The 27246-nt window shown below is 42.1% G+C and overlaps 1 protein-coding gene across 1 annotated transcript in view; it reads left to right on the top strand.

The window, feature by feature from the left end:
• Positions 1 to 27246, top strand: part of Kntc1 (kinetochore associated 1) — a 90356-nt gene that overhangs the window by 18303 nt on the left and 44807 nt on the right. Inside the window, 26 exon segments of the mRNA XM_052755408.1 lie at positions 1931 to 1974; positions 2082 to 2147; positions 2244 to 2319; positions 6378 to 6503; positions 6592 to 6684; positions 7784 to 7837; positions 8769 to 8816; positions 8818 to 8831; positions 10992 to 11103; positions 12580 to 12723; positions 13335 to 13391; positions 13483 to 13584; positions 15079 to 15198; positions 15294 to 15437; positions 16233 to 16331; positions 17541 to 17644; positions 17776 to 17875; positions 18281 to 18415; positions 19630 to 19749; positions 21211 to 21283; positions 22506 to 22573; positions 23108 to 23388; positions 23999 to 24171; positions 24680 to 24777; positions 25731 to 25869; positions 27052 to 27108. Of these exon segments, the coding sequence (XP_052611368.1) occupies positions 1931 to 1974; positions 2082 to 2147; positions 2244 to 2319; positions 6378 to 6503; positions 6592 to 6684; positions 7784 to 7837; positions 8769 to 8816; positions 8818 to 8831; positions 10992 to 11103; positions 12580 to 12723; positions 13335 to 13391; positions 13483 to 13584; positions 15079 to 15198; positions 15294 to 15437; positions 16233 to 16331; positions 17541 to 17644; positions 17776 to 17875; positions 18281 to 18415; positions 19630 to 19749; positions 21211 to 21283; positions 22506 to 22573; positions 23108 to 23388; positions 23999 to 24171; positions 24680 to 24777; positions 25731 to 25869; positions 27052 to 27108 (2647 nt within the window).

The raw sequence follows: 27246 nt of genomic DNA on the forward strand, positions 1-27246 counted from the left end.
GCGGTCATACCCAGTGATTGTGATCCTTTTTAAAAAACATTTTAGTATATTTACTCCATTTCTTTTACACACATATACAAATATGCTATATTTTTCTATACATTTTGGAACTTGTATACTTCTTGACTTTTCTCCCCTAAATTCTTTATTATCTTTTTTTTTTTTTTTTTTTTTTTTTGGTTTTTCGAGACAGGGTTTCTCTGTGTAGCTTTGCGCCTTTCCTGGAACTCGCTTTGGAGACCAGGCTGGCCTCGAACTCACAGAGATCCGCCTGGCTCTGCCTCCCGAGTGCTGGGATTAAAGGCGTGCGCCACCACCGCCCGGCTCTTTATTATCTTTTAAGAGTAAGTTATAGGGTTGGAGAAATGGCTAAGAGATTAACAGTAGTAGCTTCTCTTCCAGAGGATCCATGTTCGAGTCCCAGCACCCACATAGTGACTCACAGCCACCTGTAACTCCATTTCATGTTCACCCAATACCTTTTTATGGCTTTTGTGGGTACCAGGCACACATACCTTGCACAGGCATACATGCAGGCAGAACACCCATACACATAAAATAATGATTTAAAAAGAACATGTATATATATAGTATGTATAAAGAGCTGGGCAGTGGTGGTACACACATTTTAATCCCAGCATTTGGGAGGCAGAGCCAAGGGGATCTCTGTGAGTTTGAGGCCGGCCTAGTCTACAGAGCGAGATCCAAGACAGGCACCAAAACTACACAGAGAAACCCTGTCTCGAAAAACCAAAAAAAAAAAAAAAAAAAAAAAGAATAAGGCTATTTTTAGGACTAGCAAGACGAGTTAGTGGTTAAGTTGATTGTCGCCACATCTGATAACTTGAGTTTGGTGCCTTTAACCCACGTGATGGAAGAAAGAACTGACACCTCCAAGTTGTCCTCTGACCTCCACTTACTGTTAAGATACTATATATATCTTGCACTGTGGCCCACATTCTAAATAAGTACACTTAAAGGTAAGATAAGGCAGTTCTGCTGAGTGTGGTCGTACAGGCCTGCCAACCCAGGAGTTCAGAACAGGAAAATCAGACACTCAAGGCCATTCTCAGTTACACAATGAATTCCAAACCATTGTGGGCTACATATGACCCTGACTCAAAGAAACAGGCAAACGATCATTCTAGTACACCAAAGTTGTTGCACTAGGAAATTTAACATTAACACAAAAGTATTAGGAATAAGCCCTAGAAACTCATATTTTACCAATTATGCCAATTACGCTAGAGCTTTTCCCATGTATTTATTTTATGTGGGGAAGTGCGCCTTTGGAGGCTAGAGGACAGCCTGTGGACATCATTCTCTCCTACAGCGTGGATTCTGGGGATCTGACAGGTCCTCAGGCTTGCCACCAAGTGCCCTTATCCACTGAGCCATCTTGCCAGCCCCAGGAGGTTTTTTAGAACTCCTTTTTTTCTTATCCAGGATCCAATCCAGGCTCACTTACTGAATTTGGTTATCATGGTCCTTTTGTCTTTGGAGACACTGGCAGGTTTGAAGTCTTTGCAGTATTTGCCTCTGGATTTGCCTGCTTGCCTCATTTTGATTCTGCTCTTGTAAGGTCTTTTGACAAGAAGCTGCACAGATCACATGTCTCAATGCAGCAAGTTGAGGTCCTCATCCTACCGGTGTGTCCTGTGATGGTGACATTAGTACTGTCACTTGCTTAAGACAGCCCCTCCAGGACTCTTCTGTGAGCAGCCTTTCCTGTTACCATTAGCAAGTTCTTATGTATGGCATGGCTTCCAGACCAGGAGCAAATCTTTTTCCTCGGTTTTTTCCCAGTGATTAAGAGTTCGCCACCGATGTGTAATTCTTGCCTGAACTATGTGTTTATTCTAATCAAGTGTCTGGTTGGCTTTACATTGGGGTTTCATCATGTCTTTTTTTTTTTTTTTTTAAATTGTAGGATACTATATATCTTCTGGAAGGAATCCACAAAAACGATGCTAAGTAGGTCATGCTTTGTTTATCAGATAATCATCGCATAGCTGTTAAATTCGAATTTGCTTATGAATCCTGCATGGCAGGGGCACTCACACTGTAATGTGTTTTTTCAGCCTGTCTGAAGACTCCGTCTCTGATTTAGTACTTAGGTACCTCACAGAGGTGTTACCAGAAAACAGGTAACTTCTCATTTTTTAAAGCCTGTTTGCCTTTTAATGAGAAACTTAAACTCCCTGATGAATGGGCGTCTGGTGATATTTCTTCCAACTCTTCAGACTGAGCCGGCTACTTCACAAGCACAGATTTGCTGAAGCTGAGACCTTTGCCATTCAGTTTGGACTGGATGTTGAGGTAAGCATTCACTTGTTGTGTTGTTCTTGGGCAGCCATCTTGGTGTGCTAGAGGCTCAGGAGATGCAGAAGGGTGAAACATGGGCACTTAATAGTATCAGGTGTGCAGCTGAGACATGACCAACATACTCTTATTTGAATTAATGAAAACAAGAGCTCTAAGGGCTAGAGAGATGGCTCAGTGGTTAAAAGAACTTGTTCTTGCAGAGGTCCAGGATTCAATTCCCAGTACTCATACAGTAGCTTACAACCATCTGTAACTCCAGTCATAGGGGATCTGAGTAGGCTGGGTTGGTGGGTGCCATAGCACAAGCCTTTAATGTTAGCACTTGGAGAGGCAGAGTCAGGCGGGTCTCTGAGTTTCAGGCCAGCCTCATCTACATAGTGAGACAGAGAGAGAGATCACTGAAGAGAGACCATATCAAAACAAAAAATAGCGATAAAATACAGCTATTCTTGTAGCAATTTGAAATATACATTTTTTAATGCCAATCATCACATGGCTCAGTAGATCTCTAAAACTTACTCCTTCCGTGTTTACTGGAAGACCCCCTCCCCCTTTGGTAAGTCCCCCTCCCCTCTCTCGTAAGCAGCGTCTTAGCTTTGCTCCTGTGAGTTCTGTTGCTTTGGGCTGTGCATCTGTGAGATCGTGCATCATCCTTCTGTCCTTGGCTTGTGTCACTCAGCATGACGTCCTCCAGTTTGGTCTATGTTGTCAGTGACAAGATTGACTTTTTTTCTAAGGCTCAGTAGTCCTCAGTTGTGTATAGACCATGTTTTACTGATTTGCTTATCCACCAATGGACACTTAAATTAGATTGGATTCATGTCTCAGCTTGAATAAAACTCTTTCAACACTTCTTGACATGTTTAAGGATTCAATAATGCTTCTGGAAGGACCAGCCTTCAGCAACTCAGAAATTGAGGGGGAGCCACTTAATTCTCATTCTCTCTCTCTCTCTCTTAATTCTCATTCTCTCTCTCTCTCTCTCTCTCTCTCTTAATTCTCATTCTCTCTCTCTCTCTCTCTCTCTCTCTCTCTCTCTCTCTCTCTCTCTCTCTCACACACACACACACACACACACACACACACACACACACACACCTCCAACATGTCAGGATCTTACCTCGGGTGCTGATGAAGGGCAGGCCTTCAGCAGGTCAGAGGAACTGAAGAGATGTAAAGTAGGCAAACTACATATGAGGACATGTGAGGACTTCTCTGTGGGCCAAAGCTTCGTTTTTCACTTTATTCTTTCTGTTGCTTCTTTTACTCTAATTATTTTCTTCTATGCCAATGTTTCCCTTCTTCTTCTTTCCTGATGATGTCCTTGTCACTGCTTCCTGATGTCTTCCTTGTCACTGCTTCCTGATGTCTTCCCTCTCACTGCTTCCTGATGTCTTCCTTCTCACTGCTTCCTGATGTCTTCCCTGTCACTGCTTCCTGATGTCTTCCTTGTCACTGCTTCCTGATGTCTTCCCTGTCACTGCTTCCTGATGTCTTCCCTCTCACTGCTTCCTGATGTCTTCCCTCTCACTGCTTCCTGATGACTTCCTTCTCACTGCTTCCTGATGACTTCCTTCTCACTGCTTCCTGATGTCTTCCCTCTCACTGCTTCCTGATGTCTTCCCTCTCACTGCTTCCTGATGACTTCCCTCTCACTGCTTCCTGATGTCTTCCCTCTCACTGCTTCCTGATGTCTTCCCTGTCACTGCTTCCTGATGTCTTCCTTGTCACTGCTTCCTGATGTCTTCCTTGTCACTGCTTCCTGATGTCTTCCTTGTCACTGCTTCCTGATGTCTTCCTTGTCACTGCTTCCTGATGTCTTCCTTGTCACTGCTTCCTGATGTCTTCCCTCTCACTGCTTCCTGATGTCTTCCTTCTCACTGCTTCCTGATGACTTCCTTCTCACTGCTTCCTGATGTCTTCCTTGTCACTGCTTCCTGATGTCTTCCTTGTCACTGCTTCCTGATGTCTTCCTTGTCACTGCTTCCTGATGACTTCCTTCTCACTGCTTCCTGATGTCTTCCCTCTCACTGCTTCCTGATGTCTTCCCTCTCACTGCTTCCTGATGTCTTCCTTGTCACTGCTTCCTGATGACTTCCTTGTCACTGCTTCCTGATGACTTACTTCTCATTTCTTGATTTTGTTTCCTTACAGCTTATATACTCCAAAAATCTTTCAAGCAATAGAAAAATTACAATGTGCTTATCTTCTAGTTTTAAGTGAATGACTACAATGAGTACAAGTAAATGTTTCTAATTTCCCTAACATGATGAACCATTTTATGTATTACAGGTGAAAAACAAATTATCCTCTAGAACCTACATACAGTCAAACATTTATCTTTTAGACTTCTCATAGATCAGGAGCCTTTCAGCCATAACCGTTTATATAGGTTACTAGTTTCACTTTCCATGTTCGAGTTCTGTCCACTTATCTTAACTAAGCATCCAATTCTTTGTTTCCTAGTTACATTAAGTCGATTGTCTAAAGCTTTGTTTTAGCTGTGAACACATTTCCCAATATCAAAAAGAACTTGAGCTAACTTCTGGCTCAAGTTTCTCATATATATATATATATATTTTTTTTTTTTTTTGGTTTTTCGAGACAGGGTTTCTCTGTGTAGCTTTGCGCCTTTCCTGGAACTCACTTTGGAGACCAGGCTGGCCTCGAACTCACAGAGATCCGCCTGCCTCTGCCTCCCGAGTGCTGGGATTAAAGCGTGCGCCACCACCGCCCAACAAGTTTTTCCTTTATCATTAACCCAAACCACAGTCTATACGGCTCTTGAAGAGAAACTCGTAAGTCCTAGCTGCATGACACTTTTTTTTTCATGTTTTATTTTCACATTTATTTATTTATCTGTTTGTTTATTTGTTTGTTTATGGGCAGGATCTCTTATAGCTCAGGCTGGTCTCAAACTCAACTCATAGACAAGGCTTGCCTTAAACTGATCCCCCTGCCTCCACCTCTTACATTCTGGGATCACAGACAGGCACCACCACACAAGGCAGGAGTTAGTTACTGAGAACAGCTTTGTCCTCGGTGCAGATTAGTGTCTTGCTAATTGTGTCATTCTTCTGATTTTACTGTGATCAAATCAAGCCTTCTCCCGGTCATTTCGTTGCATGACACTTCTTTGGTCCTATTTTCTACTCTCTGCAGCCCTTACTTTATCAGGGAGCAATACTATAGCCTACCTTTACCTATATTAATTTTCTCACTAAACTAACCTCTTTTATAATTCTTTACTACATTTGTTAACAATCCTTAGTCATCAAAGTTCTATTTAAACCAACACTATTATTGTATAAAATCATTACTTAATAGTTAAATAGTACAGCTTAAGAGGAAATCATCTTAATAATCCACAGGTAAAAATGCCTGGTAGAACGGGATATTTCCATGAGATAATCACACTGCATAGAAGGCAGTGGGGAATCCCCTCCACACCCATTCACACCACGCCAGATACCAGAGAAAAAGAACAGCTGCAAACTTGTAAGGACACAGCAGTAGCAAGACACATTCTGGAGCAGAAGCCCTCGGGGCCTTGCCTAGCCGAGATTCACCCATCACTGCCTTGCGTTCGGCTGGGCCAGTCTCCTGAAGTTCAGGTGCTGCCTGCTGCTCCTCTGAGGACCTGGCCACAGGCACCATAAAAATGGTTTCCATAATTCTTAATAATCTGGTTTACTACCTTCCGGATAGGTAAGAGTTAACTTTTTCTCTTCTCTTTCCTTCCTTCCTTCTTTCCTTTTTCTTTCTTTTTTTTTTTTTTTGAGACAAGGTCTTACTGTCCAGCCCTGGCTAGCATGGCACTCCCTCTGTAGACAGCCTGGCAGTGAATTTCCCCGAGATCCCCCTGCTCTGCCTCCCAAATACAGGACTAAGGCACGCGCCACTGTGACCACCAAAGGTCCTTGTATAAACCTCGTGCCTGAGCCGAGGGAGGAGTCCTCCTCGTGGCAGTTAGTTTTCCTCAGCTTCCCGAGACAATGTCATGTTCGCATCCTGTGCTTCACGTCAATAGATGTGGCATGTTTGTGTTACAGCTTGTCTACAAGGTCAAGTCAAATGATATATTGGAGAAACTGGCTTTGATTTCCCCGGACACCAGTGAGCAGACCGAATGGCAGCAACTTGTCGAAGAAGCTAAAGAAAATCTCTGCAAAATCCAGGTGCGTCTTCGCAGTCATCAGCTGGGGATTTCGGACTGTTGTGCTGGTCGACGTTATTAAGGTGCCTTCCTCTGCTGTGTTTGAACAGGATGATGACTTCGTGGTCAATTTCTGCCTCAAGGCCCAGTGGGTGACCTATGAGACCACCCAGGAAATGCTCACTTGCAATGCCAAAGCCAGGGTAAGTTGGTTTCTTTTAGAAAAGTTGGCTTTAATCACTTGTGATATAATTCTATCAGCTCAAATATATTTTCTTGTCCTTCAGTTTTTTTGTTTTTGTTTTTTTTTCTTTAAATGTCTTTTTTTCCCCTTTTTTTCCATCCAGCTTTGAGACAGTTTACATAAGGCACAGTTTTACCTATCTCAAGTTCAGGGTTCCTAGTGTACACCCCCCCACCCCCCCCACCCCCCCCCACCCCCGCCATCTGTGTGCATCCATCAACAGACATTCTAGAATGAGACCTGTGTGGTTCTTTCTGGCCCCTCCCGCTGATAACTACTCATTTACCTCCTTTTTCTTCTTGGTGTGTAAATTCTGGACATTTCTTTTTTATTTATCTACTTATTTAGGTTTTTCATGTCGGTTTTTTTTCTATGTAGCCCTGGCTGTCCTAGAACTTACTCTGTAGATCAGGCTGGCCTTGAACTCAAATATCTGCCTACCTCTTCCTCCCAAGTGCAGGGATTAAAGATGCTCATGCGCCACCACTCCCCAGCTTGGACAATTTTCATATGCACTACTTTTAGCAAAATCTATTTAAGATTTATTTTTATTTTATTTTGAGACAGGATCTCACTTTCTATCCCTGGCTAGCCTGGGATTTGCTCTGTAGACCAGGCTGACCTTGAACTCAGAGACCTACCTGCCTGCCTCCTACATCCCAGTATGAGGATTAAAGGTGTGAGTCAGCACACCCAGCTATTTTTATTATTTTTAATTGTGTGTGTGTATCTGTGCATGTGAATGCAGGTTCCTTCTGAGGCACATAAAGGGCATCTGATCCCCCTAGTGCTGAGCCCCCATAAATCGTTTCTTTACTGTTTAATACCATTGCATATAACAGATTCCTCTTATTTTGGGCTTAAATACAATTTGCTTCCAAAGAAAATGTTTTCTGTCAAGTCCCAGAAAGTTCACCCTCTTATAAAGAGCAATCCGTCTCTCTGTGTTCTTTCCCTTTCTTTTTTTGCACCTATATACAATGTAGGTCCATGAGTAGGTCCATCTCCAGCGCATTCCTGTCCTAACATGTCCTCTCTGTCTCACCATCCATGCTTAGCTCCTCAAGAAAGAAGACAAAACTCTGCTGGCCTATTCTGATAGCTACATGGAGGTAATGGCATTGCATCGCTATTTAATTTGTGTATGAAGGTGTTGTTTTTCTTTTAAAGGCAGATTGATGTTAAGTGAGTGTTCAGTACCTCAGTTTCCTTAGCAACAAAACGGGACTCCAGGTAGTGTTGGTCTTGTGGTGGTTTTGGAGTCAAAGCGTTCTGTCTAGTCCCTGGTAGCTGCTAAAGGCTCAGTAAATGGACTGCAGTGATCAGTATGGGCATGCATCCGAGCATGTGTCCATTTAAATCCTCACGATGGCTCAGTGGGTCCAAATGTTGTGACAAGCTTGAAGACCCATGTTCAGTCCATGAGACCCACATGCTAGAAGGACAGAACCAACTCCTGCAGATTGTCCTCTGTCTCCCGATTGCCGTGGTACATGCACCCACCTCCCCCTCCACACACATAGACAGCACAATAAATATTCAATTTTTCAAAATAGATACTTGATATAATCCAGCTAAGTTTATGCCTTAAAATGTAAATGATTGTGAAATCCCCACACTTAGTTTTGCATTTGCCTTTATAAATATAAAATGTGACTAGAAAATGTTTTCATTATTTTGTGTGTGATATGTTAAAATAATGAAAGTTGTGTGGATGGGAAATTAAGCCATAATATTTGAGGGTTAAAATGAGAATGTACACAAGGCTTCTGTAATTTCAATGTTTTCGTGTGTGTGTGTGTGTGTGTGTGTGTGTGTGTGTGTGTGTGTGTGTGTGTGTGTTTTGTTTGCGTGGATGCAAATGTCATAACATGCATATGGAGGTCAGAGGACAACATTGTGAAATCAGTTATCTCCCACATTTAAGGGGGTTCCAGGGAATTGACCTCAGGTCACCAGGCTTCCATAGCAAGTGCCTTTTGGTGAGCCATCTTATCAGCCCACATACATTATTAAAGTTATCAAATTATTTTTTTTCTTTAGGTGCTAAAGGCTAATGCAAAGTTAACTACATTTTATGGAGCATTTGGAACCAGAGAAATTCAGGTGTGTGCATTCTATTTTTTAATTTTTTAGGTTTATGAATTAAATATGTTTGGGATAATCATGAGAAAGATAGTATTCCTTTGAGTGACTTTGTAATCCAAGGGAAGGAGGAGCCTGTGTGTTCAAATGATAGGAAATACTGTCTTTTCCAGCAAGATTGGCTTAAGCACTCTGTCATCATTTCTGTCTTGCTCTTGGTCCTTGCCTGTGTTTTTATAATGGCTCAGCTTTCCCATTGCTGTTGACTGTGTCTTGTGTTTGTAAGTAATTATATTCTTGCTGTGTATATGTGAGTGTGTCTATTTGAATTGAGTTCCTGGTACCACAGTTGCCAAGGCATAATTTGTACATATGTCCTCCAAATATATTTGTTCTGGTAGATGATGTCCTAGAGAGTGCCTGTTTTCCATTCATTCACTTCATCAGAAAACTCTTGTGTTTTGCTAATCTAATTTTTAAATGTATTACAAAAATATAACTGGCTTGATTTGGTTTGACTCTTAATTTTTTTTTAGTGACTTTTGTTATTTAGGGTTATTTGTCTTATTGGGATTTTTTTTGTTTGCTTTACATAAGAAATCCTTTTTTCTTTTTTTTTTTGGTGTGAGTTATTTAATTTTGAAAGTATTATAATGTAACAAAAGAAAACAGCAAGATACTCAAATTGCTTGGACTTTTCAGATCATGGAAAAAGCCTGAAATTTTTGTCTTGGATCTTATATAAAACTATTTCTACTTCATGAAACAAAAATAGAAGGAATAAAAACAAAATAAAGCATATTAAAAGAACAAAAATCAGGAGAGGCGCAAAGCTACACAGAGAAACCCTGTCTCGAAAAACCAAAAAAAAAAAAGAACAAAAATCTAGCTTGTTGATTCTGTTACAGCAAACTTGCACATCATTATCTATTATATCAGAGTATACTCATCAAATTATGTATATATATTAAGAATATCTCCAGGTGCTGGTGGCGCACGCCTTTAATCCCAGCACTCGGGAGGCAGAGGCAGGTGGATCTCTGTGAGTTCAAGGCCAGCCTGAGCTACCGAGTGAGTTCCAGGACAGGGTCCAAAGCTACACAGAGAAACCGTCTTGAAAAACCAAAAAAATAAAAAAATAAAATTTTCCTTATACTATAGATATAGAAAAAACATTTTTAAGACAGTAGTTTTATGGTTATCATAACCTTTATCTGCTTTCAATGACTTACTAGAAGATAACAGAACACAGTTAAATCGTGAATTGTTAAGTCATATTTTAAAATTAATTTTTTTTTTTTTTAATTGACAGGATCTCCTATAATCTAGGCTGGCCTAAAACTTGCTATGTAGCTAAGGCTGGCTGAATTCTCCTTCACTCCCCCCGCTTTTAAAAAAAAAATTTATGTGCACTGATTTTTTTTTTTTCCTGCATGTATGTCTGTGTGAGGGCATCAGATCCCCTGGAACTGGAGTTACAGACAGTTGAAAGCTGCCATGTGGGTGCTGGGAATTGAACCTGGTTCCTCTGGAAGAGCAGCCAGTGCTCTTAACCACTGAGCCATCTCTCCAGGTTGTTTATGTTGTGATTATCTGATCTGGGTACCTACATGGAGAGTCACTGCCATTAGTGAAGATGACCGTTCTCTACATTTGTGAAAGCAGACTTGCTTTGCACTGTGGAATTTTTAGATCTGTTTTACTTTTTACTTCATTTAAAAAAAAAAAAAGGTGGAGAGATGACTCATCAATAAAGTACACTTGTTGTTCTTGTAGAGAACCCATGTTTGGTTCCCAACACCCACATAGTGGCTTACAATAATTCATAACTCCAGTTCCAGGAAATCAGACTCCTTTCTCTGTCCTCTGAGAGCACTACACATGTTAGTGGTATGAATACATATATGTAGGCAAAACATTCATAATACATGAAATAAAATTAAATTTATAAAAGGGAAGTAGTTGGAGCCAGCAATATGCTCAAGGTGCTTGCCATCAAGTGTGACTGCCTGAGTTCAATCCCTGAGGCCCACATGATGGGGGAGAGAATCAGTTCCTGCAAGTTGTCCTCTGACCTCTAAATAAATGAATGTCCAAAAAAAGTGGTTAAGATGTATAATGATACCTACTTCGAAAGTATTTTTTTCACTCCTAACTTGTGTCTTCCCTCTGATTTCTCAGTGGTAGCTCTTGGATTGAATTCCTGAATAATGAAGATGATCTCAGAGATATTTTTATGCAGCTAAGAGAAGGAAACCTTGTTTGTGCTCAGTATCTTTGGCTTAGACATCGGGTAACATATTCTGCATTTTAATTTCTTGATTGCTTTCTAGCTTCTGGAATGGGTGGTTGAGTACTGGAAACTAGCCGGCTGTCAAGTGTGACTGGGTGGTAGAGTGTTTCTAGATTGATAGGCTGTGACCTGTCCCAGGGGATGTTATCCCCAGATAATAGTAGATCAGAGGAAGTGCTATGGTTTGGTAATAGTGCCTTATTTTATCTATCTTCAGAGATCGATGAGCTCTGAGTTGTTCCTCAGTAGGCAATATTTGTATTAATTGATTTATTAATATCAATGCTTCTGCCGATGGTGGAGAGAATGTTCCTACTATTTGGATTGTGGTGAAGGAATACTTATTAAAGGTATTTATCTGAAGGCTGTATACAGCGACACATTCCTGTAGTCACAGATCTTCTGGAAGCTGAGACAGGATTGGTTAGTCTAGGAGTTTCAGGCTAGACTGAGCAATATAGACCCCATCTCATACACAGATTAATAGACTGTTTATCCAAATCCCCTTCTTTAGACTGATACTGATTTAGATTTAAGAAGTGTTGTGTTATTCAACTAATGGACATTCTTATTTGTAGCCAGAAGTTTTTTTGTGTCTTGCAGCTGCTCAGTCCCAAATGAACACACAGAAGCTTAATATTAATTACAAACTGTTTGGTCTATGGCTCAGGCTTTTTGCTAGCTAGCGCTTTCGTCTTAAATTAACCCATTTCTATTAATCTGTATCTTGCCACGTGGCCTGGTGTTAGCAGTCTTCTGGCATCTTGTTCCTCCTTGGGCAGCTGGATCATGTCCGCCCTGACCACTCCCTCTTCTTCCTGTATCTCTCTTGGCTTTCCCACCTGGTTCTTATCCTGTATTACCATACGCCAAAACAGCTTCTTTATTAACCAAAGGTAGCAACACATATTCACAACATACAGAAAGACCATTCCACTGCACTTATTAGTATTTATACTATCATCTCCAATTGTATTTTCCTTAGGATACAATCTCTTCTGGTTCCTATGTGTGTTTATTATCTACTACTCAATAATACAATGTTTAATGAGTTGTGACCCCCCCCCCATTTGAATTATTTGTATAAAATACCTTTCTCATTCATTATTAAATCAGTAACATCGCTGAGCAGTGGTAGCGCACTCACGCCTTTATCTTAGCACTCAAGAGGCAGAGGTAGGTGGATCTCTAAGTTCCAGGACAGCCAGGCCTACACAGAGAAACCCTGTCTCAAAAAAAACAAACAACAACAACAAAATTCAGTAACATATTCTTTGAAATGGCTTTAAATTTTTGTTTAAGAAAATCATTTGCTTCAGTTAGCCTGGGTTTGGTCAAAGCATTTTCATGCATCTCTGTCATTGTACTTGGTTTGTATTTATCCCCCTTCCCAAGGATCCATCAGGTCTTTGCCCTTCGAGGGGTTGTTAGTTTCATTTTGTCAGGCAGGTCTTAATTTCTGATTCTGTAATTCAGGCTGACTTTGAAAGCAAGTTTGACGTGAAAATGCTGGAGAACTTGCTGAACTCAATTTCTACACAAGTCTCCTTGGAAAGACTTTGTTCGTGGTTTAAAAATGATGTCATCCCGTTCGTGAGGAGGGCTGTGCCCGAAGGACAAGTGAGTTTCTTCTGGTGTTTCCACTCCTACAGGTTTAACTTCCTTTAATGCTTCAGATTCAATTAGTGAGGAAGCCCTTTCAAAAGGTGACAGCGCTGGGTGCCGTGGTGCACTGTCTAATCTCAGCACTTGAGAGGCTAAGGTAGAAGGCGGCTAGGAATTTGAGTCCAATCTGCATAGCAGCTACAAAGCAAGTTCCAGACCAGCTTGGGCTACAGAGTGTGGCCCTGTCTCAAAGAAAAAAAAAACAAAAAACAAAAAAAAAAACCAAAGGTGGAAGGAGTGGTAGAGTACTGACTAATATGCTAGCATGTTCGAGGTCTTAGGTTCACTGTCCAGCAGTGTAACTGATAGATAAATAACTTCTAAGAGGTGGCTGTAGGGCTGGAGAGATGGCTCAGTGATTATGAGCACATTCTCCTATCTCAGAAGATACGAGTTTAGTTCCTAGCACACACAGTATGTGCCTCACAACCCAAATCTGATGCCTCCCACCCCAGCCACACACGTGCACTCACATACAGTTTTTAAAAATTCTTAAAAACTTATTGTAGAAATTTTTTGTGTGGGATTATTGAGAATTTCATTTTTAAATGGTGTATCTATTTCAGAACATTCTTGCAAAGTGGCTGGAACAAGCATCCAGGAACCTAGAGTTAACTGATAAGGTAAGATCTGTGTATTAAATACAAAAATGGCATTTGCTCCCTCACAGCAGCTTCAAACTTGATTTTTAACAGTCTTTCATATTTTTAAAAGGCAAACTGGCCGGAAAATGGACTTCAGCTAGCAGAGGTGTTCTTCACAGCAGAAAAAACAGAGAAATTTGGATTTGCATCCTCTTGGCACTGGATTGCCTTGGTATGATGTCGAGACAAATTTTATGATAAACTCATCACATCACGGCACAGACTTTGCCTGTGTGTAGGAGAAGGCATGCCATTGTCTCAGGGCCTGGACAGGAAAAGGCCTTTCTTCCTTCCCGTTGTTTCTATTACAACCTCGACCTGTTTCTGTGCCGTCTGTCGACATGAACCAGCCAAAATGAAAATATATAAAGACAGTCTAAGATATCACGGGGATTTTTTTTTTTTGCAATAGAGCATCTCAAAATCCTGTGAAGTAAAAATGATGTATAAGAGTCATTCTGCAGCAGTCATACCTGCTTCTTTTACTATGAAGATTTATTGTGTACCCTTAACGTGCCTGAGGATCAGGGGACAGAGCCACTCACCAGATTAGACATAGAGGTCAGGCAATGGTGGCACACACCTTTAATCCCAGCACTTGAGATCTCATGCCTTTGCTTGGGAAGCACACACGCCTTTAATCCCAGGAAGTAATATGGCAGGGCAGAGAAAGGTATGTAAGTCGAGAGGAAACAGGAACTCACTCAATTTTGGCTGAGGATGTCGTAGAGGTCAGAACTAGTGGCTGGCTGCTCTGCTTCTCTGATCTTTCAGCATTTACCCCAATATCTGGCTCTGGATTTTTTATTAAAAGACCATCTAAGATTCGAACAACATTTTACTTAAACCAGAGACCTGTCAATCTGAAGGAGTAGCAGTGGGTTGTAGATATGACTCAGTACAGAGCATTTGTCTCTCCTATGAGCCTCTGGGTTTCATCCTAGCATCAAGAAACGGAAAAGGCACTGTCAGTAGTGGGGTCAGAGTCAGAAAGATAGTCTGGAGGGAGCCAGTTATCATTTGACTGCTTTCTTCTAAATTTCTTCAAGTTAATCTCTTCTTTTGAGGTTTCTCAAAAAATAAAGCATGAATTATACTAGGAAAAGTGTGCAATTTTATATTTTTAAAAATTATGTTGGGAGTGCTAGAATTAAGTTGATAAATTACACAGTATAATAAAAAATCTCTCTTGTGAAGTATTCAGTACTTTAGCCCCAAACAAATGTGCCCTTTAAAAATGTGTATTGTGATGGCTAGCATGTAGCTTGATCGGCACAGTGCTTGGTGAACATGTATGAAGCCCTGGGTGGGTCCTCAGCACTGAGTATATTGATGAATGCCTGTAATCTCGGGCTGTGGGAGGTAGCAGCAGAAGGATTAGAAATTCAAGGATATCCTTGGTTATGTATCATGTTCATGGCCAGCCTGGGCCTCATGAGAGCCTCTCTCTCAGAGACAGAGAGAGAGAGAAAGTTTATATTTGGGTTTTGAAACAATTGTCCTCCTGTTGCCAGTTCTTAAATTTTTTCCCAAGAAGTAAATTTTAGATTCTGGTTTTCTCCTCTGTAATTTTGGCCTGTACTTATTTCTTTGAGATAAGCTTGACTGTGTTTCCTTAACACACTTTTGTTTTGTATCCTTAATGATGTTAATGCTTTTGTTTTAGAAGGATTATCAAAACACAGAGGAAGTCCAACAGTTACAGACACTGGTAAACAAGTTGCAGGAGCTGATCACCCTGCATAAGAAATACAACTGCAAACTGGCCCTCTCTGAGTTTGAGAAGGTAAAGTTCCAGCCCCAGGAGCACTGGTTTGTTTTTTGTATCCAGTTGTGGCCAAACTCTGCGTCATTTACCCCATCTTCCCGTCTCATCTCCAGGAAAATAGCACCACTATAGTGTTCCGGATGTTTGACAGGGTCTCAGCACCAGAGCTGATCCCCTCTGTCTTAGAGAAGTCTGTGAGAGTTTACATGCGGGAACAGAATTTGCAAGAGGAGGAACTTCTTTTGCTTTATATAGAGGTAATATTTTCTTTAACTTTTTAAATAATCATTTCTATTGTGTGACGGTGTGTGCTCACAGACATGGTGCATGTGTGAAGGTCAAGAACAACTTGGGAGTCTCAGTTTTCTCTTTCCTCCACATGGGTCCTGGGCGTCTGACTCAGGTCACAAGTGCCTTTACCTGCTGAGCCATCAGTCCCAACTTTTGTTTCTGAGATCTGTGCAGTACGTCATCTGTTAAATGCTTGACTCTGAGCCGGGCAGTGGTGGCGCACGCCTTTAATCCCAGCACTCGGGAGGCAGAGGCAGGCGGATCTCTGTGAGTTCGAGGACAGCCTGGTCTCCAAAGCGAGTTCCAGGAAAGGCGCAAAGCTACACAGAGAAACCCTGTCTCGAAAAACCAAAAAAAAAAAAAAAAAAAAAAAGCTTGACTCTGTAAGGAATGCCGGGCTTTACCACTAGTACCTATGAGGGAGGCATTTAAATGGTCAAGAATGTAAACTAATTGTGCTGTTAACCGTCGGAGAAGCTCCTGGCTATTAGAGAGGTTGAAATAGGGAAGATCACTCAAGGCCACAAGTTCAAAACCAGCTAGGCAACATAATGAGATTCCACCTCCAGAAGAAAAAGAGAACAACAGGACTTTCCCCAAGGGACTCCTGTGAGGTATTAGGGGTTTTGGACAGGAGATGGTGCTGAGGATCAGGCCTCAGGCCTCTGGAGTCCAGGCTTGGTCTGCTTCATTAAAGGTATGCCGCCACCTCCAGCCTGAGAGTTTCTAATACTCGAAAACATGTATGTTTCTCTTTGTAGGATTTACTGAAGAGGTGCAGCTCAAAGTCAGCGACACTCTTTGACACAGCATGGGAGGCGAAGGCCATGGCGGTGATAGGATGCTTGTCTGACACAGATGTGAGCAAACCCTGACTGTTGGGGCTTCCTGTTTGCAGTAACGAGTTTCCTTTTGAACACTGGCTCTCACAGCTATTTTCTGGTCATAAAAATGACATGTATTTGTAGAATGTTAAAAAAAAAAAGATAAAACCATACATAATTTTATTTCCTTTGATTGTGGAAAATAAGATGAAAATGCACCCATTCCTATTACCAAAAGATTTTTCATGATCAGTTGGATGCCTCTCTGTTGGATGTGTCTCTGTTCCGGAGCTGGAATTACTCAGAAATTAAACTCTTAACTGGTTGGTGCTGGGCTTTACAATGATTCCCACTATTAATTAGTTCTCATTATAAAGGCAGGAGCGCAGGTGCTCACAGTCACAGCATTTAGGATGGTGAGTCATATACGAAGCCTTGTCTTGGGAAAACAATAAAGGATAGATGAATAATTAAATATTTAAAATATAAGGGCAGCCCCGATTGACTATGGGTTAGAGAGAGAGAGATGAGGGCATGAAGTTAGGAGGATCTGGTTGAGTCTGGGTAGGGGGAGGTTGGAGGAGGTAAATAGGGATGGACCTGACCAAAATACATTGTTTACATGTATGAAATTCTCAAAAAATGAATTAAAAGATTATATTTGAATTATGGAAGCTACTTTTAAGTATGGAGACAGCTGAGCATCTAGGAAAAGCTCCGCGGCCGCTGACTGACAACATCCTAGGTACTTTTCTGAATAACAGAGCTGCTCAGGTTTGTTTGGTTAGAGATAGGTTATCAAGTATCCCAGGCTGACCTCAGTGGTAATGAGAGTACCACTCATTAGCAGAAGGTACTCTTGACCTTTTTTTTATTTTATGTTTGGTGTATTAATGTTTGCTTGCATATATGTTTGTGCACTGTATATGTGCCTGGTATCCATTGAAGTCAGAAGAGGGTGTCGGATCTCCTGGAACTGGAGTTAACAGATGGTTGTGAGCCACCTGATTTGGGTTCTGGGAACTGAACTCAGGACCTCTGCAGGGGCTGCAAGTGCTCTTAACCGCTGAGCCATCTCTCCAGCCACTGAAACTGTTCTTTGTGTGTAGCAGTTGGAGGCAATATATGCTTTTGCAGGCAGATGAGATGCTCTCACTCTCCCCATACCTGATGTTCGCAGTGCCAGTCACTCCCTTGAAAGGTGCAGCGGAGGGCTGGTCATTGTTCCTGTGTGATCTCTTGTAGCTCATCTTTGATGCTGTGCTGAAGATAATGTACAAGGCGGTGGTTCCCTGGAGTGCAGCTGTGGAGCAGCTGGTGAAACAGCATCTGGAAATGGACCACCCCAAGTAAGTTTGCTGATGGACACTCAGTGATGTGTCTGTGCCCTGCGCCAGCTTCCTGCTTTGAGTTGACAGCAGTCAGGTCTTTCCATTGACTGTTTGACATAGTCAAGTTAATACCAGCACATTTTGTTTAGGGTCAAGTTATTGCAGGAAAGTTACAAACTGATGGAGATGAAGAAACTTTTGCGAGGCTATGGAATAAGAGAGGTGAATCTCTTGAACAAGGAAATAATGGTAAGTGCCAGTTGGATTGGTTCCTCTGTGTTCTTGTAATTCTAGAGCAGCGTGGGAAATGGACTGAAGCTTTTCATATTGAGAAAGTTCACCGAGCTAGATTTATTATATGGGAGTGGGTCACACAGGTGCCGTGACAACATATGAAGGTAGGAGGAGAGCTCAGGAGCTGCTTCTCTCCTTCCACCATGTAGGTTTTATGGAATGAACTTGGGTTGTCTGGCCTGGCAGCAAGCACCTTTACCCACTGAACCATCTCGCTGGCCCCTAAATCATGTTTCAATCTTAGGTCCAGTTTAGGTTTTTTGCTACATTTTTAAAATACTGAAGGCATTTTGCCTTCATTAGCAAATGATTTCTGGGCTCTGAGTCTTCGTGTTAAGAAATGTATGTTGTCTCTTTCAGAGGGTGGTCCGATACATTCTCAAGCAAGACATCCCGTCATCTTTAGAAGATGCTCTGAAGGTGGCCCAAGGCTACAGGCTGTCTAATGACGAAATCTACAGTCTAAGAATTATTGATCTGATTGACAGAGAACAGGTGTGGACAGTTTAGATTGTCTAAATCTCTAAAGAAACCAAATTGTACAAACTACTTTCACAAAACTAAATAAATAGCTATGTCAATGTGAAAACAGTATATTAAAGTAGTTACTTTAAAAGTGATTAGCTAGTGGGCTTTTGCTCTCTAGTTGGTACAGCTCAAACCCAGGTCTTACACATGCCATAGGCCTCTTAGATTCTAAATTACGGTGTGTGGGTTTTGTGGGGTTTTTTCCATCTGAAGTTTTTAGATGTTAGGAGTTGAAACCACGGCCTCATGAGTGCTAATCACACATTCCAGCACTGAATTGTCACTCTCTTTTTGTAACTTTAAATGTCTTTATTGCTTCATATCCAGCAGCCATAGGCATGCCCACGTTATAAGGACATCTTCACTGCTGGGGGCCGATTGTCAATTTAGCTTATATACAGCTGTCATTCAAAATGGGATTTTCAGATATTGTTTGTTTTTTTAAGACAGGGTTCTCATTCTACAGCCCAAACCATCTTAGAATGCTATGTATCCCAGGCTGGGATTCAAACTCCCTGCCAAGTGTTAAGATTGTAGGTGTGTGCCACTATACCTTCTTCAGATTATCAGATTTATATTTGTATTTTTTCAAAGATCTATTTATTTATGTATATGGGTATTTTGTCTGCTTGTATGTCTGCACACGAGAAGAGGGCATGATTCCATGGGACTACAGTTATACAAGGTTGTGAGCTGCCTTGTGGGTGCTGGGAATTGAACTCAGGCCTTTGGAAGAACAGTCAGTGCTCTTAACTGCTGCACCATCTCTCCAGCCTTCAGTGTTTTTTTTTGTTTGCTTTGATTTGGTTTTGTTTTTGTTTTTCAAGATAGGATTTCTCCTGTAACCCTGGCTGTCCTGGAACTCACTCTGTAGACCAGGCTAGCCTCGAACTCACAGATCCACCTGCCTCTGCCTCCCAAGTTCTGGGATTAAAGGTGTGCACCACCACCGTCCAGCTCCAGCCCTCAGATTTTTAAAAATATTAAAGTATAGTCTTTTTTTCAAAGTATCTTTTCATCTTGTTTCCCATTCTGCTATTTGAACCCAGGTCCTCACAATGGACAGTGTAGATTAGAATTTTTTTTTTCTTCTCACTTTGAAGTAGAAAAGGAAGAGCTAAGTTCAAACTATTCCTTGTAAGGACCCGCTGTTTTTTTCCTTTCTTTCTAACACTTCACAGGGGGATGACTGTCTCCTGCTCCTGAGGTCTCTGCCTCCTGTTGAAGCCGAGAGAACTGCAGAGAGAGTCATCATTTGGGCTCGGCTAGCATTGCAAGAAGAGCCAGACAGTTCTGAAGAAGTGAGGGTTTCATTAACCGAGACGTGTGCTAGTGCATACCTGGAAATCTGCGGGTATGGGGGTGGGGGTGATGGGTAGCGGGGCAACAGGACCTTGAACTCCAGGTCCAGCCTGGCTCCGTTGTAAGTCCTTGTTTCACAAGAAAGTATTGGAAGCTGAACATGCCCACAGTAGAACCAGTCATTCCTTTAGAGATAAGAGACCAAGTATCACAGGGTGTGTGGCATACGACTTCAATGCCAGGCAGAGGCCGCCAGCCTCTACATAGTGAATTTCAAATCAGCCTTAGCTACACAGGAAGACCCTGCCCTGCCCCCCACCCCCACAAAAAATTACCAGAATAGTTGGATTTTTAAGCCTTAAGAAATGCCTCCCAGCTTTAAACAGTCTACTTTTTCACATAAAGTTGGGAAGTGGGTCCCATTGTAGATTAACTACGGAAAATGAGATTTAAATGACTTTTTGGTTTATTAGAAAGTAGCAGAGCCTCAGTTCACACCTGTTTTGGTACTGTCACTGGTGCTGTGTGCGTGTGGTGCTGGCGACCAGATGCAGTGTTTCCAATGGCCTCTGCCACTGAATTACACTGAATTACCTCCGTCCCACAGCTCTTTTGTGGTTCCTTCTGTTTTTTCCTTCTCTCTGTTGTTAAATCTTCTAAAATGTAATTTAGTTTAAAAGGTCTGTCAATTATAGTGTAGTCGAAAGGCTGTAGGTTAGCACATCTTTCCTGTTTTTTGTTTGTTTGTTTGTTTGTTTGTTTTTAATTTATTTATTATGTATACAGTGTTCTGCCTGCATACCAGCAGAGAGCACCACATCTCATTAGAGATGGCTGTGAGCCACCATGTGGGTGCTGGGAATTGAACTCAGGTCCTCTGGAAGAGCAGCTAGTGCTCTTCTGAGCCATCTCTCCAGCCCCTTTCCTGGTATTTCTAAAGTCCATCTCGGTGCGGCTCCCATGTTTAGCCTTTGTGATGCTCCTATCGCCTTGCAGCTGCCTGACCAGAGCTGCACATCATCCTCTGTCACCTGTTTTATTGTTTTTTTTTGTTTGTTTGTTTGTTTGTTTTTGATTCTTTGCTTGGTTTTTTGTTTGCTTCCTTTGTGTTCTTTTGTTTCTGTTCTTTGGTGGTACTGAGGACGGAACTCATGCCTGAGGGATGCTAGGAATCCTCTCTCACTATTCCACACCACGATTCCACGGTTCTTATATGTGTTTTTTTTCTTTTCTTTTTGGTTTTTTTCGAGACAGGGTTTCTCTGTGTAGCTTTGCGCCTTTTCCTGGAACTCACTTGGTAGCCCAGGCTGACCTCGAACTCACAGAGATCTGCCTGGCTCTGCCTCCCGAGTGCTGGGATTAAAGGCGTGCGCCACCACCGCCCGGCTCTTATGTGTGTTTTTGTCTCTGTCCAGCTGAGGTGAGCAGTAAAGAAGTAGATTTCACTTTGTATATTTTAGGACAAGGCCTGGAGAATGTCTGTCGCAAAGACATCGGTGGATATTCTCAAAATCCTGTGCGATATTCAGAGAGGTATTTTCCCTAGCCTCTGTTCCCCTACTTGCTTTTTGTCCCAAAGCTCACCAAGGCTCTGGTTCTCTGACTTTACCCATTTTTCCATAAGAAAAATGTAATCTTTTTGTTTTTAATTAGTCTTATTAGACCACAGCATGTAAAGTGGACTTATTTTCTGTTTCCGTGCGTGTTTCGGTAATCTGTTGGTTAATGGACTAGATACCTGATGTATCTGTTGGTGATGATAGGGGAGAAAGCCTATTTAAATTTGGACTTAAAACAGTTGAGAAAGTAACTCTCTTGGAAATGGGGGGGTATAATTTGTTTCAGAAGATTTGCCATTCTTTTTATTTTATTATTTTTAATTATGTGTACAAGTGTCTTTTGTGTGGGTATGTGCATGCATGCATGCAGGCCAGAGAAGTTGGAACCCTGGAGTTACAGGTGGTTGTGAGATACCTGATGTGTGTGCTGGGAATTGAACTCTGGTCCTCTGGAAGAGCAGGGCATGCTCTTAACTACTGATTCATCTTTCCAGCCCCTTCCATTTTATTATAACATTTAAACTTCCCTTTTCTATCTCCAGAAAGAAGTTTCTTTTTTCAGATTTCCTCTTTTTTTGCGCTTCCGTTGTGTCATGTCAGGGACGGTGAGATGGCTCATCAGGTAAAGTCACTTGACAGGCAAGCCTGGAACCTGAGTTCAATCCCTGGAACCCATGTCCTCTGACCTCAACATGCATGCTGTGCTCTGTGTGTGTGATTGTGCACACGCATGCACACACTAAGTATAAGTAAAAATCGTTACATTGGCAACTGAAAAGCAATATAGAAGACTAACAAGAAAACCAAGATTATTTAATACGTTAGCTTTTTAAAAATCCTCATAATATAGTATGTTATTGTGTATTTTATTACTGTTATAATAAACCCAAGGTTGGGTAATTTATAATAATAGTGGTTTATTTAGCTCATAGCTCTGGAGACTGAGAAGTCCAAGGACGTGATGCCATCATCTGCTCAGGGTCTGCCAGGGGCCTTGCTGTGTAGTCACATAACAGAGGACATCATGCATTCAGAAAGACCAAGCTAGAGCCATCAAGCACTCTTGAATAACCTATTGTTCATGACTAGAATAATCCGTTCATGATGACTTTGCAGTCCTGCCTCTTGTTATCATGACATTCTGGAGGATATGGGAATTTGTACATCTGCTGTAACTTTTAAAAATGTAATTACAGACAATCTACAGAAGAAGGATGAATCTGAAGAGTTCTTGAAGCAATTTAAAGTGGTTGCTAGTTTACAGGTAAAGACACCATGTGCCTAGTCAGTGCACCCAGTCTGTACCCATAAGGCAGCAGAGCTCTGCAGAGTAGAATTACCCCAAACTAATGGTTAAGCCTCTCCCCTCTTTTGCAAGGCTCCCTACAGCACAAAATTATCTGGACCCAAATGTCAAGAGTGCTAAAATTGAGAAACATTTCTCTATAATTATGTTTTCTTATTTTCCTAGCTTTTAGTGTCGGTATTTTATTACTTTGAGCCATCAAAATCTTAAATTCCTAATTTATAAGTGAGTAATTTCTCAAGGAGAGGGTAAGAATCAAGGCGGAGTTTTTTTTTTTTTTTTTTTTTTGGTTTTTCGAGACAGGGTTTCTCTGTGTAGCTTTGCGCCTTTCCTGGTACTCGCTTTGGAGACCAGGCAGGCCTCGAACTCACAGAGATCCACCTGCCTCTGCTTCCCGAGTGCTGGGATTAAAGGTGTGCGCCACCACCGCCCGGCTCCAAGGCGGAGTTTTAACACTGAGTAAACTTGGATGTTTGTCTTGCTTTGCTGCAGGAGAACTTTGAGGTCTTCCTCCCATTTGAAGACTACAGCAACAGTGCCCTGGTAGCCGGTCTTCGAGAACAGTATATTAAGGCCCATGAAGATGCACAGGCTGAGCACAAACTCAGGGGATGCCCAGGGCCCACCCTGACCGGGGGGACAGACCTGAGCATCAAGTCAAAGCTGCACAGACAGGCCCTGGCCCTGCAGGTGTCTGTACAAGAGCTGGAAGCAGAGCTAGTCTTGAGGGCCTTGAAGGACGGGAAGGTGGGAGCCGCACTGAGCAAATGCAGGTGACACTGGGACCCCTGCCTGGCACGTTGTCAGAAATGGCCTTTGCTCTCTCCGTCCCATCACTGATAAGCCTCGGGCCAGGGCCACTTTCACTGTCACAGAGGTGATTCTTGGTTTCCTAAGAGCCTGTTTGGGGGCCTCTTCATCTAAAAATCGTAGTATGGAAGGAAGAGACCCTGCTCAGCTGGTCACATGACTGTTGAATGTTGGCTCCTGTGCCTTGATCCTTAAGGGTTACTAAAATACTTTGAAAGTGGATCACACTTTGTACCATGAAAACGTTTTTTCTGTCGTTGTAATGATTTTATGAGTATGAGTGTTTTGACCTGAGTGTATGTATGTATATATGTATGTGCACCACATGCATGTTTAGTGTCCCTAGAGGTCAGATTGCCTGGAACTGCAGTTATAGATGGATGTGGGCCACCATGCATGTGGGCGCTGGGAATGGAACCTGGATCCTCTGCAAGAGCAATGAGTGCTCTTCACTGCTCCGCTGTGTCCCCCGCTCCCCCCAGAAAGCTTTAAAGACTCTGTGTGTTAATGCAAGAAGGACAAATGGAGGTGCGTTTGCTCTGAATCCTAACTGCCCACCTCTTTCCTCTGCAGAGACTTACTTAAGTATTACTGTAATGCTGACACAGGGAGATTGCTGTTTCTGGTGTGTCAGAAGCTCTGTCATATGCTGGCGAACAACGTCCCAATGATAGTACCAGTAGGACTAAATCTTCCTTCTGAGATCCATGATCTCGCATGCCAAGCCGCCACCATCTGCAGTCCAGGTGACAAGATGTATAAATCTTCGTATTCTCTGCTTCATCGTACCCATACCTCCCACACGCTGTCTGTGATAACTGCATTCTGGAAACCACACAAGAGACAGCTGCTTCTTACACGAGGATACTGTAGCTTTAAAACATTAACAGCCAAGTTGTCCCCTGTAGTGCTTGAGTTAGGTGTCTGAGAGACAGGAGGATCATCAGCCCAAGGCTAGCCTGGGCTACTTAGCTAGACCTTGACAATCAGTCAACCAGTCAGTCACTAAATCCCAAAACCCATTAGCACTGTCATTTCTTCCTGTTGATGACATTTGCTTTTGTATGATCCCGGCATTCCTGACCTCCCCATATTGATCTCTTTCATGCAAGCTTCAGCACAGACCTGACCGTGGTGAGCCAGCTGTCTGTACGTTGGCCTTCCTGGGCATTTGAAGTGGTCATTATCAGAAGGTTGTTGTCATTATTCTAAAGGAATAACATAGGATTGATGATCCTGTCCACTTTCTTTTAGATATTTTGCTGGACGCTTTAGAACTAAGTAAATACACTTTAACCGCTGTGGAGCTTTCCAAACAATGCCAGATGGATGACTGTGGAATTCTGATGAGGGTAAGTCACCTCTGAGTTTTATTTCCATAAACAAAACTGCTGCTGGCCCCACCTGTGGTCTTTACGTCACTTGCACAGTTCACAGAAATACCAATCTCCACTTACTTTTTTTCTTTAGCTCTCCTCTCAAAAGCCACGGAGCCAATTCTCTTACCCAGGCACAGTTGTTTATTTTGATTTGAACTGCTTTTTTTTTTTTTTTTTTTAAAGATTTGTTTATTTATCATGTATACAGAAGAGGGCGCCAGATCTCATTACAGATGGTTGTGAGCCACCATATGGGTGCTGGGAATTGAACTCAGGACCTCTGGAAGAGCAGTTGGTGCTCTTAACCTCTGAGCCATCTCTCCAGGCCCCTTGAACTGCTTTTTGAAATATAGGGCCTTAACTGAGACCTCTCTGGGTATATTGACCTTCTCTTAAGGGTTTATCTGAAGTGATATTTTACAAGTTGCCAACAAGAAAGGAATACTCGAATATAACTTTCCCTCAGTATGCAGAGAAGAAGTTGGTTCCAGAACCGGCCCTCCCTCAGAGACACCAGAATCTGTGGATGCTAAAGTCATTTCTTCCTGTTGATGACATTTGCTTTTGTATGATCCCGGCATTCCTGACCTCCCCATATTGATGTCTTTCATGCAGGCTTAAGCACAGACATGAACCTTATCCAAAGCTGTGTACCATTTACATATAAGCCACACCCATCTCTCAGGCTTTTAGTTCCACACACCCACATCAGGCTGCTCACGGTGGTCTATAGCTCCTGCTCCAGATGATCCAACATGGCTTCCACATGCACGCATACAGACCTACATTTAATTAAAATTAATGAAAACAAGTCTTTTTTTTTAAGCTGTTGGGCTCTTACACCTGATTTCTGGATTCGGTTTGGTGAAGGTGGTCTGGGTCACAGTGTACCTACTGCTGTCTTTTCTGTGTGGTTTGCTCTTTAGGCTGCTTTTGGAGCTCACAAGGATCCATATGAAGAGTGGTCCTACAGTGACTTCTTCAGTGAGGATGGAATCGTTCTGGAGTCCCAGGTGGTGCTGCCAGTCATTTATGAGCTGATTTCCTCAGTGATGCCCCTTGCCGGTAAATCTCACTTGTATCATTGTTTCCTATTTATTTTTGCTTTTACACACTGGAGCTATAGATTCCTGGAACCAGAACTGCATCCAACAAGATAAATTTATATGTTTAAGGGCCCAAGCACAACGGAATGCATGCTGCAAATGATTTTATTTATTCAAGGAAAAAATGGGTTCACACTAAGCCATGGTATTCAGTGTAGTGGCTAGCTTAGGGATGGTGGATAAGTCACTTTTCTGTTGCTGTGACAAAATACCATGACCAGCCAGGCGGTGGTGGTGCATGCCTTTAATCCCAGCACTCGGGAGGCAGAGCCAAGAGGATAGCTGTGAGTTCAAGGCCAGCCTGGTCTACAGAGTGAGATCCAGGACAGGCACCAAAGCTACACAGAGAAATCCTGTCTCGAAAAACTAAAAAAAAAACCAAAAACAAAAAACAAAAAACAGAAAACCACCATGACCATAAGCAACTTCTGGAAGAAGGGGTTTATTTTGGCTCACAGTTCCAGAGAGTAGAGTCCAGCATGGCAGCAAGTGGCAGGCGTGGTAGCAAAAAAGGCAGCTAAGAACTCACGTCTTCAAAAGCAACCATGAAGCACAGAGCAAACTGGAAATGGTGCTGAGCTTTAAACATTCAAAGCCCACCTCCAGTGGCTGACTTCCTCCAGCAAGGCTGTACCTGCTAAACCTCCCCAAACAGCACCATCGACTGAGGACCAAGCCTGTGGGGGACTTTTCTCACTCAAACCACCGTCCCTGGGTCATAACTATAGAAGGGTATGAGAGGTTTCTGGGTATAAAGTTCTGGTTCCTGATCATGGTGCAGCCATATGCAGCTTGGCTGCTTAGTAGACTGTATGTTTATCTGGGCATTCTGGATGTGTAGGTTAAAGCTTCTTGTTAGTTTGGTTGGTTGGTTTTAGTTTTTTGGGTTTCTTTTGAGAAAGGGTATCACTGTGTAGCCCAGGCTTGCCTCAAACTTGCAACTTTCCTGCTACCTAAGTGCTGGGATTTCAGGCATGTGTCACCATGCTCAGCTTTGAGTTTTGTCGGTTATTTTGCTTCTTAAAGCAATTGCTGCTTTACGACATTGTTGATAATAACATGATTTCAATGATAGATGAGTCCAGTGCTTTGTAAGAGTTATGTCATTTAGTCTTAGTTCATTCCTTTTTCTCTTTTATAGAAAGCAAGAGACATCCTTTGGATTCTATAAGTTTGCCATACTGTTCCACTAGCAAAGGTATTTATAATTAGAAATATATAATATATTACAATATTACAAATATGCAAATGCCAATATAATTTAAAGTGTAAATTCATACATACTGAAATTCTGAATATGAATTTGTCATGAAATCTTTGATGTAATGTTTAACAA

This window comes from Peromyscus californicus, unplaced genomic scaffold (assembly GCF_007827085.1).
Source record: "Peromyscus californicus insignis strain IS unplaced genomic scaffold, ASM782708v3 Scaffold_2__1_contigs__length_46816999, whole genome shotgun sequence".
Lineage (NCBI taxonomy): Eukaryota > Metazoa > Chordata > Mammalia > Rodentia > Cricetidae > Peromyscus > Peromyscus californicus.